General features: G+C 40.5%; 1 protein-coding gene across 2 annotated transcripts in view; it reads left to right on the top strand.

Moving 5' to 3' along the window:
* pard3bb (par-3 family cell polarity regulator beta b) overlaps positions 1-16,852 on the top strand; it is a 194,005-nt gene that overhangs the window by 79,322 nt on the left and 97,831 nt on the right. The window contains exons 13-17 of one of the 2 annotated variants that reach the window (XM_070837742.1): positions 2,863-3,054; positions 3,761-3,919; positions 8,649-8,787; positions 14,384-14,483; positions 15,237-15,346. In XM_070837742.1, the coding sequence (XP_070693843.1) occupies positions 2,863-3,054; positions 3,761-3,919; positions 8,649-8,787; positions 14,384-14,483; positions 15,237-15,346 (700 nt within the window). Of the gene's footprint in view, positions 1-2,862; positions 3,055-3,760; positions 3,920-8,648; positions 8,788-14,383; positions 14,484-15,236; positions 15,374-16,852 lie in introns of both variants that reach the window. The other variant, XM_070837740.1, reaches the window with a different exon arrangement.

The raw sequence follows: 16,852 nt of genomic DNA, 5'->3' as shown, positions 1-16,852 counted from the left end.
CATTGGCACATACCGACAGACACTGAGCTGTCTTTTTAATAGCGTGTCCTCCTGTTGATCCATCATTGTGGCAACCCATTTAAATGTTAAACGACCAGCATGAGGAGGTCCATCTATGCAAACAGCTTTTTCTATAACTGGATGGGTTTGATAGAGTTCATGTAGCAAAGATTCAAACACCTTTTCATAGCAGAAAACACACATGCCTGCACAGCACTGTTTGTTATTTTAGTGTTACACACAGATAAAACCGCCCGTCATCGCTGCGCTTAAAGTAAGAGAAACGACAGTTTGAACTTACAGTTTGTTAGTGCCCTTGTGCACTTCTGTGTGTGTGTTTCTGCATGTTCATTTTGTGTGTGTGTCTTTTAAAAACAATTTGAGCTAATGAAAAAGAGCGGTCTTGTTTGTTTTGTTTTTTGCTTTTCTTAGTTCATCCACTGAATGGAGGCATCCACTTGCTTGTAGAAAGGTTTGACACCAAATGATGATTTTTTTTTCTGTTTGTTTGTCTGGTAAATTATCGGAGGAAGCCTGGAGGCTGTGCTTATTCATTGTTTTACAGGGAAATTGAATTCATCACCCAGATAAACAACTCTACATACATTTGCATATTTTTGTCAGTTTCGATGAAATATCTCACAGCCCTGTGGGTGGTCCTGACCCCCCAAGCTGAGATCTGCTTGTTTCAAACTTTTTTCGCACTGTAACAACTCCCATCCTCTGCTGTACATTCTCTCTGGCGTTAGTTCTGTCCCGTGCTGAGAGTAAGAAAAAGAAATTATGAATTAACAAAGCAGGGAAGTTAAAATTGGATAAATTAAGAATGTAGCAGTGGCAGGACTGCAAAAACTGCAAAAAAAAAAAGGCAAATAATGAGCATTACTCCTGACAGAATCTCAGAGACTAATAAATTGTCAATGCAATCATGAGCAGAAAGTAGCGAGCATTTCTCTTCTGGGTGTTTTGAAGTTCTTTCCAAGGTCATTGGGCTTCCTATCAGGTCTGGACAGTCAGTCTGATGGGGGGAGTTTTTCCAGCAGGGAAAACAGTTTTCTGCAGAGTAGAGGACTTTGTGTCGGCTTAACGCTGTTAAACCTACAATCCCCACAGACAAACACTGTCTAAACCTGACACTGCTGACCCACGCAAACACACACACACACACACACAGTCAGACTGAATTCATGCATATACACAGACAGGCACAAGCAGACTAAAGTTTGACTTTCTACCATAAGTACATACGATTATTCATGGATTTCTGGCAGTCACACTGTAATGTACATGAACACATAAACACTCAGAGTTTTGGTTGCAACGAGAAACAAAAATGCAACCGGCAAAATGTTTGGAGTGAAAACCAAAACGTATATATAAAATATATTCACATGCACAGAAAACATATTCACACACAGAGTCACACAAGCTACAAACACAAAGCTCATCCGTAACTTTCTTAAGCCAGTGCTCACACTCTTTTCCTCTGTCTGTCATAAAACTCATTTTTAGCTTCAACTATGTCATGCAGTGTAGAATATTCATTAGGAAACACCTCTGAGTGTTATGCAGCCCAGTCTAATTACGATCAGGATGAACACAATTTAGTCCTACATCTGTATTCCATGCCATCTTTATTCTACCCTAACCACACCGAAATGTCACCGTAACTGCTATGCATGGATATCATGTGAATAAATAATGTTTTAAAAGTTGGCATTGAGCTCTCGTGTGTCATCTGGATTGTTCAAATAAGTGGTGTGCTCAACTCGTCCTTTGACATTGTTCACAAATGGACAAACTTTTTTTGTTTGTAGATGTTTGTCTTGCAGACATTTGTTTTGGTCTGAGGCACTTTAGTGTGACTATTACTGGTTCTGAATGTTGTGTGTATATAGAACCTTTAAATATTTTTCTAGGGGTGCGGTTGAACTATGATGAATCATTGTTAACCCTCGTGTTTTTAGATGATGTAATTTTTCACGGAAAGCCTCCTATCTTTGTTCTTTATTCCCATCAACTGATTGGTTTGTTTTGTTGATCTAAGAGTAGATTTAGAAAAGTGGACTGAACTGTTCTTTTAGCGTAGAAATCCAAGGTTTCACAAACAAACACTTTGAGTTTTGTGAGTGTTTGGACTGGAATAGTGATGTTTATTTTTTTTTTGATAGCTGCCGTTTACTTGTCATTACATGTCAAAAAAGTATAATCCATATGTGGTACAACAGTGCTACCTCTCCCACTGAGCCATCTCAGGCTTCAAACGCTCGCTTTCATCCGGTCAGATCCAGTTACTTTCTTTGTATCTGGTGTTTTTCCCTCAAAATTTCTTTTAAGTCTTTGTCATTGCTGCCATACCTCCTTGTTGATGGTTTTTCACCATCCCTCTGGGCTTATAATAGTCATTTTTTATCTATATGGACAATCTTTCATTCTTGTTTCTCTGTCAGTCTTACAATCTTTCTTTCCTCTCCATACTCCCTCAGCTGTCACTACTTTTGTCTCTCCGGCTCTCCGTGTTACCGTATTCTCCGATTACCTCTTGAAAATGCACCAGTCATTTTATAGATATTTCTGAGCCGAGAGAAGAAAAATGATGTGTATATAAAAGCAGACAGTCCAAATGGCTTTCTACTTTTTCTCTTTTTTTTTTTTCTTCAAAAATAGACTACCTGCAATTTTTCACTCATATAGAAATTTAGCGGAAAAGCTCCCTGTGATGGTTTCTCTCAAATGGAAAAGCTTTTAGTTAAGCTTTTGGAGACTATTCAAGCCCAATGAGCTGACCTCTGTCTCCTCACTCTCACCCTGTTCCCATCCGTCTCTTCTCTCACCTACTAACTCTGTTACTCTCTCTCCCAGAAGGACGAGGTATCCCGTGTGCCGGTCTTTGTTTCTGAGAATGGGAAGGAGCAGCTCATGTTCGAGGTGCCCCTTAATGACAGCGGCTCGGCGGGGCTCGGCATCAGCCTCAAAGGAAACAAGTCCAGGGAGACGGGAGAGGACCTGGGAATCTTCATCAAATCCATCATACACGGAGGGGCTGCATACAAGGTGACATCATATTCTCATGGAAAAAAAAAAAAAAAGACAAACCTCTTAAACAAAAACTGAAGCAGTTTGGAAAGTGACAACTGATAGAACTTATTATTTATGAGACAGTCTTCTGGGGGGCGTTGCAGCCACCTCAGCTGTCTCTGCCTCTCTGCTGCCATGTGCTCCTGTTCTGTTAACCTTTGACCTCTCACCCACCAGGACACACTCGACATGTCATATTCAGCAGGAGAGACAGACAGACGAGCAGACACATGCGCGCACACACACACACACACACACACACACACACAAGGCGTGAACACATGTTGGATTCAAAGGCATTGTAGAAGACACACCAGGGGAGTCAGACAGATGGAGCTGACAGTAGTCTCTATTTGTATGTGTGTGTGGCTGACTGGAGTCCAGTAGCTCTCTAATCAATAGTTCAGTGATTAGTCCCATTCTGAACACTGGTCACATGTGTCCTCCCATTGTTAAAAAGAGAGAATAATGGCGCAGGGGCACATGAATGGAGCACCTTGATTCAATTTGTACTGTAGCAACATTTAACATCCTGCTGTCAATTACTTAAGGACATATGCATTATGCATGCACACAAGGTTAGGTGATTTTTAAGCTGAACATAGACTTTTATACATAGACTGTATGCACGTTAAAACACGTTTTAATCTAACTTCTCTCTGTGTGTGCGTGTGTTTCACAGGATGGGCGTCTGCGTGTCAATGACCAGCTGGTAGCAGTAAACGGAGAGTCGCTGCTGGGACGCTCCAACCATGTGGCCATGGAGACGCTCCGCCGCTCTATGTCACAGGAGGGCAACACAAGGGGGACAATCCAACTGGTGGTGTTAAGGCTTCTGAAGGTACACACACACACACACACACACACACACACACAAACGTACACACCAGGAGCAGCATTTCACTTGGCTGTGTGGTGGGAAAGGGCAGCTAACAAAGCACACACTGCCATCAGTGGGATACAACAGCACACATCCCCAGTGACAGACTGCTTTCCAAAACTCCCAACAAATATGGATTAAAAAAAAAATCTGTGCACTGAAATTCACTAGAGAATCTGTAAAAATGATGTGTTAATGGTCACTTTAATCACATGTGGTTGCACATGGACGCTTTCTTGTGTGTATGCGTGTGAATATATGGACATGAGCATGAAGAGCATGTGTGGTCAGAGCGGTCTTAATGGACACATTAAGGTGAAACACTCACTGCATTAATGTCTCTCCTTTTATTGTCGGAGAAAGCCAGAATCTAGGTTAGGACACCTGCTGGGAGAGTGAGAACACACGCAGGCCGCTGTCTCAGCTAAGAAGAAAATAAATATGGATGCTTTTTTTTTTTTAATCTTTATTGCATCTTTTTTTTTTTTCTTCTTTCCAGCACTGTATTGCCTCTGCCTCTTTCTGCACACACTGACTTTCTAGCCCTTCCATCCATTCTTGACATACTTGACATTCGTCTTCCTGCTCTTACCAGCAGCAGGAAAAAAAGAACATTTACACTTGAGCTATTCAGATCTTCAGTCTGTGTGCTTGTGTGTGTGTGTGTGTGTCTGACAGTGTTCTCTTCATTCAGCCGTGTCTCTTTTCTTTATGAATAAAAAAAAGAAGATGCTTTTCATCTCAGCTGCTTTTCAGCTGATACCTTTTACACGGCTCTGTAGAATATTTGTGCGAACCCTCACACACACACACAAAGGTGGGTTGTCGGCTCAAGTGTGAATGGCGCTTTGCATGACCTGCTGGTATGGGGGGGGCACAACATATGGTATACACCCTGCATGATAGTAAACATATAGATAAATTAATCAAAAAAAAAAGCCATGTCAGCAGCCATGTCTGATATGAGAAAAATAATGTGTTTTTTTTTTTTTTTTTTTACATTAAACCATGTAAACCTGATGTAGTCAGACCTCCAAATACTAGTAGGAGTTTAAAACCGGGCCAAATATGGGACCTTTAGGTCAACACCTTTCTAAAAACCAATCATTATAAGCCTCATGAAGACGGGATTTAATGCAAAGCTGTTGTTTTAAACTGCACTAGTTTTAGGTAAGTGTGCCCAGTAATACTGAGTGTGTGTGTGTGCATGGTGTGGTGTGATTGTGCCTGCAGAGCTCAGGGCACTCCCTGTCAATAGCTTGATGGTGAAAGCTGTTAGCAACATCAAAGGGTTGCATCCACGTTTCCCTCTTTGTCTTAAAAGTGGAAAAGAAAAAAAAAAAGATGAAGATAAAGGCAGACTGTACCTTAAAAGCCTTTTTGAGCTTCAGTATTGATGCTTTTAACATTACAGAAGTGGCCCACTCTACTCTTTTTTTCCCCTCTGATCTTTTTTTTTCTTCTTTTTCTCGTCCGTGTCCTTTACTCTTTCTCTCACTCAGTTCTTCTTACTGTATGATCTCAGACCAGCTTTCGATAATTTCTCCGAACCGTTTGCTCTTTTCGTTCAGTAACTATCCGAACCCTCTCTGTCTCCAAGCTAAGTAAGTATTGCTTTTAGGGGTGTAATGGTACACGTGTTCGTACTGAAACTTTTCGGTATGAGTCTTTCAGTACGTGCGAATGCCGAACCGAAAAAAAATGAAAGTGCACTCCACAGAGGGACTGTTGGTCCTTTAGCACAGCCCAGCTAATACAGATAAATCATAGCTTAAAGATCATCCAATATCATGAACGTTTCCTGTTTGGTACAATTATGGTTTCTCAGTTAAATTCAGTGATGATGCACAAAGACAGACGGACTGGACCAAAGCTACATGGTGAAATGGTTCAGCTACCATCGGGTACTCTGAATGCCAAACTTAGTTATTTGAGGCAGCATCACCCGTATGTGAACATCATTGGTACAAGGAAAAAACATAGTGAAGTGCAATTACCAGCCTCCAGTGGTATTTAAGCAGCCTCTCGCTAACAGTACAGACCAGTCCAAAGCCATAACAGACACCATCTGGGTGTTTGTAGCAGTGGATATGTGACTAAACTACACTGTACACTGTAGAGAGCACTGGTTTTAAACACATGTTGAGCGTAATGGAGCCCCGTTATGAAGTTCCCTCTCATCTGCATTTCAACCAGCAAATCATAATCAGCCCTTTATTTATTTACTGTAGTACAGTTAATTTTCTAATTGTTGGACCATAATAACATTTATTTTATTATATTTCTTATTTATTTGAGAGAGAATATGTATTTTTACTTGCTTTTGAATAAGATTTACAGGCTTTTTTAATATTTAAGAAAGAAATAGCCATAGTTTGTTATCGAGGTATGTTCTGAACAGAGATTTTTCTGCACGGGTAGGTGCATAGGCTTAATAGACAAAGTCTGAAGCTGTTCTTCAACATCAGCCCTGCAGTAGTACAGTATCTGATACAAAATAAAGTCTCGCTAAGATGCTGTTTTACATTATTGTTGTTACTTTCCAGTTCCTATTTACTTTATCTTAATTGTAATTACATGTATTTATTTATTTATTCATATTGATATACACTACTCACAAAAAGTTAGGGATATTCGGCTTTCGGGTGAAATTTCAGGATGAACCTAAAATGCATTCTAACCTTTCCAGGTGAACTTAATGTGACCTTCTCTAAACCTTTGAATACACATGTCCAACTGTTCAGTGTTTCAGTACTTTTTGCACAAGTTGCTGTTCTCTAACAAGAAGCTTAACAGCAAAACAGCAACATTCACAACAGGTTTGATCCATGAATCCACCAATACATTTCCTGCTTCAGTTAGAATTGGTATTTAAACAGTCCTCCTCATCCTGCTGTTCACATTCTGACATCATGAGACCAAGACGACACCTAACAATTGATCAGCAGCACCTCGCCATTGCGAGGCTTCAAACAGGAAGTCCTCAGATGGAAGTTTTCACTGAGCTTAGAGGGTCACAGAGTGTCATCAGGAGGTTGTAACAGTGATACAGAGAGACTGGAAGAGTCACAGAAAGGAGAGGAGTGGACGTCCTTTGGCCACATCCCAATTTATTGAGACACTGAAAATTTTTGTTGTGGTTTACCTACCACTGTTGTTAGATTTTCTTTCAATAAATTGTTTAAGATGAAGAAACTACCATTGCATGCTTCTACTTAAATGCCCTACTTTCATGATATAATATCACTGTAGCATTCACTTTTTACATTTTCCATATATTTCACCTGAAAGTCGAATATCCCTAACTTTTTGTGAGTAGTGTATGTCTGTGTGTGTGTGTGTGTGTGTGTGTGTGTGTGTGTGTGTGTGTGTGTGTGTATGTATATTGATTATTTAGGTTTATCGGTTTGTCTGGAGACAAACAATACAATTCAACATTGTTACATAAAAAAACTATACTGAATGTAATGCATATAAGGCGTCTAGCTGAAGCCTGTTTGCAGCACCATCCCTAATAAGACTGATGACTTCAGGGAAAAACACAGAATTAAGTTTCAAGATTAAGACTTAAACTTAAATACATAAAGACATGATCTAACATGTTTGACTGTTTCTCAGAACAGTGGTTTTGTACCTCAGTAACCTTCTTTTGCGGTCTGAAGAATACTTTATTTCAAGTGAGTAATCTGATTGTACTGTGACACCGGCTAATGGGAAGTGTGCTGGAAGAGAGCCAGGGAGGGCAGGGGTCCCACAGGGCCTCCAGCAGGCTGAAGAGTGATGTGTCCTGGGTAGGAACTAGAGTGAAGCTGGGCGAGGTGCAAGGGCTGGTGCTCACTGGGGGGGTCAAGAGGAAGATGACAAGAAGGATTTATTACACACACAGCGCTCTTATGTCTTCTTTGTTGTTTGAGTGGAGGGCTGAATCTATACAGACCGACAGATGCAGAGAAACACACGAGTGCGCTGAACCACGCAGCCAAAATAGCGTACACATGCATACAGGTTAATGAATATGTACAGTTGTCTACACACACAAACATACACAGAAGACAAATAGATGCAAATTCAATCCCTAAAGAAATAATACGTGCTCAAAGACACACATCAGCACTGGAATGAAAGCTTTGTTGGACCGTTACGGGGCCCTGAGAGGGCCATCCCTCCAGGGTTTAGGTGACAGCGTGGCTGTCACTGCCGCACACACAGAAAACTGAAGCAGTGTTGAAGACGGGTACAACCCTACGGGGCCGTGGGAAATGGGGTCCCCTCTCTCTCACCTTGATCCTTCTCTGTCTTTGGAGTGTCTCTCTCTCTTCTCTTTATTCTGTCTCCTTGACATCTAATTGCGTTTGAATAAACCACCACAAAGCCCTCACTCACACCTCTGGTCATCACTCAATTTACATGCAGTCCTCATACCAGATACTTGAATTGAGAAAAGACAAAGATTCAATAACACAAATATATAGCAACATATTTTTTTTTCCCAAATTACCAAACATTTCATCAAACGGTTTTTATACATTTGTACGTTTTTTTTTTAGCTTTAAATGTTACCCTTTCACAATCGTAGCTGCTTTTGCTTGCTTTAAAAAAGTGGGACTTTAGGCAGCCATCCCTGGACATTACCTGCGTGTAGGAAATGTGCTGAAAGTGTTTTAATAGTGTTGTTTCCTCCCTGTTTTAGGATCAACATGGGGTGTCACCCAATCGCTCATTCGACAGCTCCTGTGGCCTGTCAGGACTGGCGAGCCCAGTGAACAGTCAGACGGGACTCGGCGCCATTCAAGCCTCCCCGATCAACAACTCTCTCTATACATCTAATGGTGAGTGGAAACAGACGGGACTTTTACATACAAGGATCAGAAGTTTGATTTCATTTCATTGGTTATATCAGGTCACCTGAAGCACAGTTTAGGGTAGGAGAAGGTAGGAGCTCATGCAAGATCACCCGAAACCTTTTTGCACAATCTCAATACTTGAAGTGAAGAAGAAAAGAAACCTGAAGACTCATTTGTAAGCATTTGAGACTTTCAAAGCATTTCCTATGAAATGTGTTTTTTTTTTTTAAGTGCGCACTTGAAATGTCAGTATTGTTTATGGAAAAAAAGTTGGCATCAAATGCTTAATCAGATTCTTCAGCTTGTTTTTTTCCAGATCTGAGGCAGGAAATCAGGAAACATGAATGATTTGAGACTGAATTCTATAAAAATTCTTCCATGGATTCTTAAACATGTTTATATTCGCCAACGTAAGGTATTAAGAACAGTAAAGATTATATTTTCTATTTTGTAGTTAAAGTATAAAGTATTACTACAAGCACAGCCTTTCTGATATTGTTTTTATGCTATATATTAAAAGTTAATCGAGAGAGTCTATGATTTTTTTAAGTTGGAGCATTGGCTTATCTCCCTATACTATACACACATAATCTCCCATTATGTGTTTATTATTATCATTATTAGTATTATTATGTACATCCGGCCTTACCTAATCTTCGTCGTCTTCTTCTATTTTTTTGGTGATTGGCTTCCTGAAGTGTTGCCTTACCGTCATCTGCTGCACCGCCCCTCGCCCCATTTATTATAGCGTTGCCATGGCATGTGTGAAAAGGCACGAGATGGAAATGATTGTAAATGCAGCTGCGTGAATAGTGAAAATCATTAACGGTGCCTGAAAGATTATCCCAATTATTTACCAGGAACTACGTGTGAAAGATGCTTTTACCTCTACTTTTTTAGGGTTCGAGGCAGAGACTAGACTAGGGTAGAATTTACTGGGGGGAACCCTGCATGCTTTTATGAAATCACTCACCACTGATTGTTTGTTTCTGATTTCACCCAGAACACACACACACACATGCTGCGTACAATAGCTTTTTTTTCTCCAATGCGACCATTTCCTACATTTTCAAAAACACTGAACTTTCCCTCCAGTTCATTCTGACCTTGTTCCATCCCTGATTTTAGCTGAACTTGTTTCACTTTTCTATTATTTCCTTTCTCTGTTATTTTCTTTTTTTTCGCCATTGAAGCAGCATCAAAGGTGGGCATATCATTTGCAATAAGTTCAGTAAAGCACGGAATAAGTTTAATAATCATGAAAAACAAACAATGTCTCCAAGATAAAACAAACTATAAACAAACATAAACAAAACAGATATTGCCATCTACGCTGCAGCCTTAATTAGAGACTATTCTGCCCCTGTTTTCTCTTTCATTTCTCACCCTAGCTCTCTCGCCCTGCTTTTATTTTTTCTCTCATGTTTGTCAAGGTTGTTCTTTTCGTTTGTTATTGCTTGGGTAGGCCTGTTGTAAAGAGTTATTTTAGTTCTTTGTGCTTCTTAAAGCTGTTCCTCGCCAACTCTATCCGCTCCAGCTCATATATTATTTGTATTGTGCCTGTGTGTGATCTGTGTTTGTGCGTTAGCGAGCATTCCTACCTAACTGCATACTTGTACACGCTTGTGTGTGAGCTTCCGTCTGCTTGTTAAAAAGTGCGTGTGTTTGTTTCTGAATGATACCTGTGCCTGTTTGGAAATGTGTTAAAGGGATAGTTCAGTTTGTATGAGGTATTTATCCATAGTCAGTGCGTTATCTACAGTAGGTGTTGATTGGCCACTTTTGAGGAGCAGGTAGAAGTCCCTGCATGGATGCTAAGCAATATGTCACTGTGGACGGGGGCAGCAGAAAAAGTAGCTTTAGCCTCCTAAAAAAATGCCACCTTTAGAAATCAGTTTAAGCGTATGTAATATTTAGAATATTTTCCTGGCTTCACGTTGCTGTCAGAGAGCCCTTTCTGATGGCGAACAGAAGCCTCTGACAACCCCACTTCAAATAATCCTAACTATCCCTGTAATTGCTTCTGCATGTGTGTGTGTGTGCGTGTGTGCATGCATAGTGAGCGAGTGTGTTGGTTCAGGGATTGTTGGCCAGTATCAGACAGTGTTGTCTTTGAGTGTTTACTCTGAATCTGGTAAACAGCTCTGACCTTGAATACACGTTGCTGTTCAAATTCACCTCAGCTATGGTGTCACTTACCTACTCACGTTAGTGTGTGTGTGTGTGTGTGTGTGTGTGTGTGTGTCCGTAGGCTCTATGAGTAGCTGCATGTGCCGATGTTATCACTTGGTGTGTATTTGTGCGTATACGTGCACACTTGCCAGTATTTTACTCCCTTAATGAACTATTTCACATGCTGAGTCCATTTTATTTGGCATCTAAGTCCAAATGAAAATGAAGACATTTTTTTTTTCTTCTTGTGCTTTTGCAGAATAAATTGAGTTTAATAATTCCCTACATATGTATTTATGCAGATGTGTTATTTTTGCATTTATAGATCTTTCTCTTTATCTCTTATCCATCACTGCATCTCATTCTGTCTGCCACCATGATTCTCCCCCTCTCTCACTTTTTTTTCCTTTTCCGTGCACTTTGTCTTTTTGCATGCCCATGTCTCCCTCTGGAGAGTTAATCTACTTCGTGGACTGATGTAAAATAAAATGCAATTTTCGTGCAGCTTCAAACATTATGCAGTCTTGCCCAATTTTATCATAGAAGCTTGTATAAATAGATTTTGTGATGGAAAACCAAAATTGCCTTATATGATAACAACCCAACAGTGTTTGTGTTTTTACTAAACAAGCGTTGATTTTACTCAGAGAACAGCTTTGTCGAATTAGAGAAAATGACTTTGACTTTGATAAGACTACTAAGTCTTATCACATATTAGCAGTATTATATTATTACACATTATGTACTTGTGTTACAAACTTGGATGTCGACATTTATCAGGGAGGTGGAGTGGAGTTAAGGACATGCACTGTTGAACGTGGTTTTTGTATCTTGACCTGTTCTAGGAGCCAGACATGACAATATATATCACCCTCTACATCCACTTTGACCAATCCATTTTATTCTATTCTTATTCTGTTGCAAGTCCCTTAACTTGATGGAAGTTCAATAACAAATCGTTACAGTGCTCCTTTAAAACCAAAATGAGAAACAGCAGTGATGAGATATTTGCATGACAGATCATGTTTGATTTTCTAAAAAAATCATTGTTAACTCCAGTATCTTTAAACCTCTGCCCTATTTCTGGTTCAACGAAGAGGATCTTACAGGTCTATTTCTGTAGGGATCCTCTCTGTAGTGTTGTTAGACACTTCAAATTACAATCTGAGCCTGTCAGTGGCAAAAAACAAGCACTTAGTGGACGTACTTTGATCTGGCACAGTTGCCCCAAAGGATGATGTTACAGCCACTCTAGCTTGCTCTCCACCAGTTCTCAGCTTCCGGTGGCGGTGATCTACTGGACCACTTCCAAAAGGTTTTGTACCTACCAGTCATTTCAAACTGAGATGACTGGTCAGTTCATCATGCTGTCTTGTACTGTTGATGCTAGTATAATGTTCAGGCAAAGTAAACTTGACTCTAGCCAGGAAGTTTAAGAACCTTTTAAGATTTGGTTCAATGGAATGTAAAGGGAGTCGTCACAAGGCAAAGGATTTATGCGTAAAATATTTGACACACTGGTTTCATCTTGGGTGGGTGGGTGGGGGGTGTAGAGAGAGACAGAGAGAGAGATGATTAGACAAACGCTGTAGACAAATACAGACAGAAGGAAGAAAAAGTGCAAAAGAGGAGGATTCATATATCTGCTATTGGAGCAAACTGCTATTGATCTATCATCCACACAGCAAATGCCTTTTCACTTCAAAGAGTGGGCATCAGTGAGAACAGATGTGTGTGTGTGCGAACGGGAGTGTGTGTGTGTGTGCGAGTGTGTGCGAGGCGAAAGAAGAATGGCTTTTTGACAGTTCAGCTGATTAAGGTACTGTCAGTGAGGAGGAGTGAGCATGTTTAGAAGAAAAAAAAGGCAGAAAACTGAGTGGGAGATAAAATGATTAATGGGAGATCTGAGAGGAGAGATAAATGACAGCCAAAATATCAGATTGCAAGAGTGGGACCAGGAGAGAAATAAAGCAGGTGATTAGTGTAGAGGGAGAGAGGGAGAGATAGAGATGAGAGGATGTGAGATCTTCAGAAACGGCTGTTTTCCTCCTCAGCTCCAGCATCTTTACTTTCGGTCACATGTGCGGATGCAGACACAGAAAGGACGCAGTCAAGATCCCAGCATGCATTGTGTGGCAGCTATTCACTCTGAGAAGTGATGACTGTATGTAAATTGTGCCGGGGTGGATTGTGTGTCGTGAACTCCTTTATCAAGCAGACGCAGCCATATCACTGAGCTACATCTGCAGCAGCTTCTGCAGCTGCATTTGCTGCCCGGTTTTCATCCTCTTTCTGTTCCCCCTTTTTCCCTCATCCAACTGATTCTTAACGTTCTCCCCATCTTACTCTTATCTTTCTCTTGTCTCTCACCCACTGCAGCTTTGATTCTCATGATCTTTTGTGAGCGAAGCTCTCAAATGAGTGTAGGTGTAACCTACTTTACATTAACTTTGACCAGAGCAGTCGGTGTTAAAGGGTTCCTGAGTATCAAATAATCACCATCTGTAGGCGTCACTCATGGCCTCGCAATCACTGCTGTTGTCAGTTTTAATTGATGGTGTGCTGATTAGACACTGATGGTGACCATTTTTCACCTGTGAGGGGAAAACGTTAAACTTTTATACAGCCCACAGTCACAAATCACATTTTGCCTCAGGGTGTGACGCCCTCTATCCTTAGACCCTCGATTCAGGGAAGGAAACTCCCCTCCAAAAAACGTATAAAAGAAACATCAGGAAGAGCAACAGGGGAGCAGAAGTGTCTGGATATCCTCAGAAACTTCTCACAGCACTCCTTCAGCATTGTCCACTTTTTCTCCCATCATCCATACACTCAGTATGTTCAAACTTCAAATGGCTCTCATTGGCCAGCCTGTTGATCCCCTTGCAGTCTGTTTGTTCATATGAATTGCAGTTTATGGACAATTTCCAAGTAACATCACTCAGTTGCTTTCTCTACAAACAAAACCACCAGAAAGATGGTAAATTATCACCAACTGACATTATTGTTTGCGTCTCTGACCTTTTGCTAAACCCGATATAGTAAACCGATGTATAACTTCTACTCAGCTGGGCTTTGTTTTGGCTGTAGAAAGCACAGGGTCTGTCAACGGGTGAGCAAGGACAGTGCAGTACTTCTAGGAAAAGCAAGCGTCACCTGCCAACACACCCATCAGTGTCACGCTTTGAGAAGGAAGTGTATCGTGCTGTATTTTGGTGTAATAATGGCTGGTTAACACATGCTTAGCGTCGGAAAGCACAGGGGAGAAATGGGGTTTGCTGCTGGAGTGGCCTGAAAAGTTGAACTGGATTTTTAACCCAGAAAAGATCACCATGGTTGCCATAACTCCTCGTGATTTGCCGCACTATATTACCACATCTCACACGCTCAATGTTTTTTTGCTTCTCAGTGATCAATGGCAGCCATTCTCACATGGACGAGGAAGACGAGCTGTATGGACATGAAGCAGAGTTCAGTAGCTCCACCCAACGCTCCTATCTACAGGAAAGGTGTGTGTTTTTTTTACAAAGCTGCCATACAGACTGCTTTCTATATGTGTGATAATGAAATATAGATTATACCCCATAGTAAAGGATATGAGAATAAAGTACATAAGTAAATTAAAACAATTATTATTATAACTAACTTTAAAAAATCCTCTTAAGACTTTTTTGATGCAGACGTCTCCTAAATGTTGTACATAAATATTCATATTTTGTTGAGAAAATGTAGTTTGAATTATTAGTCTACTTTGCATTTATTTTCAAAAGTCATTTTCAAATGAATGTTTTTTACATAAGTGTTTCAAAATGATTTGTCATCGTTTCTTTCGCTACGAAATGTTTTGTCATTACGTGTTTTAAATGCAACATCATGGCTCTGCTTTTAACACAGTAAGTTAGTCTCAGTTACATTAAGCACAGATGCTATACTGGCATTTATTTTGTACCTTGTCTGCATGAAGGTCCCACAAAAGTGAACACATTTAGAAGACCGATACAATCAACTAAATCCTGATTGAAAAAGCTATTGTAACTAATAGCCCTGTGATTGACTGGCGACCAGTCCAGGCTGTACTCCGCCAGCTGGGATTGGCTGCAACCCCCCCAGCCATCCTTAAGGATAAGCCGTACAGATAATGGATGGACGGATGGATAATAACAGATATTAAGGACTGAAAAGCAAGTGTGCTAAAAAATGTAATTTCCTCAAGGCAGACAACATTTTCTGTAGTGACTGTCTTTATTTTTTTTATTCCCCAGAGAAAACTCTCACACCTCTAACCAGGCTCAGCCCCAGTCTCCCAACCAGAGTCAGAACCAGAACCAGCGGCAGTTCCAGCACGTCAAAGCCTCTAAAAGCATGGACCTGGGTACGACTCAGAACCAGCAGCACACTGGTGGGGAGACTTTTTTTGTTTACCTGCTCTGCATGGTGGCTGCATGCATCTTTCCCTCACACAAATATAAATATCCCTGTTGATGCATGGCCGCTGCACCACTGGCATGCTCCTCATAGCCACATGCAGACTGACACCTCTGCGGAAATGCACCGCATACTGCACAACCGCACACACACTCACAGCTACACATGCAGGTGGGGAACTATTCTTGCCTGCTGCATGGATTCTGTGAATGTCAGAACAGATTTGATGGTCATGGGTCACGGTTAGGTATCCACTGACGTTTGGCCGTATAGTGAATGTTGTTTGGTGACTGTGGTCATCACAATAGAAATAAGTTCACAGAAGAAGAAGAGGATGAGTATTACAAAATAAAGAGAGTATAGATGACGGGTGACAGAGGAAAGACTGATGCAGTGGGAGAAAGTGAGCAGGTGGCTGGTTGTTTCTTTTCCTTGCTGTTTCTCTACTATTATTACTTATTGTAGGAATGACGAGCCGTAGCACTTAATGATACTATAAATCTAGTTATTCAACTACTCACTCTTTTTCTCTGTCAACTCTCATTTATTGTGTTTAAATATCTGACATAGCATTTTAATTAGGCTTCATTATGATGTATTTATGCAAAAAAAAAAAAAAAAAAGCCAGAAAGTCTACCTCTCTCATCACCGCTTTCCACATCAGCTTTGTCACCTGTTGCTCTCTGATTGCTGATATTCTGATGCGAGGGGTTAAGTGACATTTCACAGATTGTTAAAAAGTCAACTTTAGAAATTCGTCCATGTGCGTAGCCATGTCTGTGCTCATGCATACGTTTGTGTAATATGACAGTGGATGGTGCAGCACGACAAAAGCTTATTGTTTCAAATGTCACTTCCCTCAGTCCTCCTCCTTATGCTGGTTCCACTGTGTGTGTTTGTGTGTGTGCATGTATGTGTGAGACAATGATACAAAACAGCAGGAGGCTATTTCAATAGTGCAGACATTGATTTTTACATAAATAACAGACTGATGGTATGCATTATATTTCTTTGTGTTTTTACATACTCGATCTTAACTGAATGTCTGACAAACAATTCATCATTGCTTGAATGACGTGATGTGTATTCATCGCCAAAACTATCCAGCAGCAGTAATAATAGCAGTCATTAACAAATGTGATTCTCTGTTCTCTTTTTTTTTTTTCTTCACCGACAGTAGGGGAACAACATTTAACTAAGATGAAGATGTTTTTTTTATATCCAGAAAGAGTGCAGTGGGTGGAGGATGTAAGATCCCTGCAGACCAGCCTAAAATCCTGCTAGATCTCCCTCTGCTGTTTTTCTTATTCCCAGCATGCCCTCTGTCTATAAAGTTCAGGAAGACAGATTGCTCACACATCACAAAAAAACAAGACAAGAATGCAGCAGCCAAGAAAGTGTACACAATTTAAAAAAAAAAAAAAAGTGCACAAAAAGCACACAAAGCTATTTT

Source organism: Pempheris klunzingeri, chromosome 10 (genome assembly GCF_042242105.1).
Source record: "Pempheris klunzingeri isolate RE-2024b chromosome 10, fPemKlu1.hap1, whole genome shotgun sequence".
Taxonomy (NCBI): domain Eukaryota; kingdom Metazoa; phylum Chordata; class Actinopteri; order Acropomatiformes; family Pempheridae; genus Pempheris; species Pempheris klunzingeri.
The sequence above is the reverse complement of the archived record's forward strand: the minus strand, read 5'-3'. Positions and strand labels throughout refer to the sequence as shown.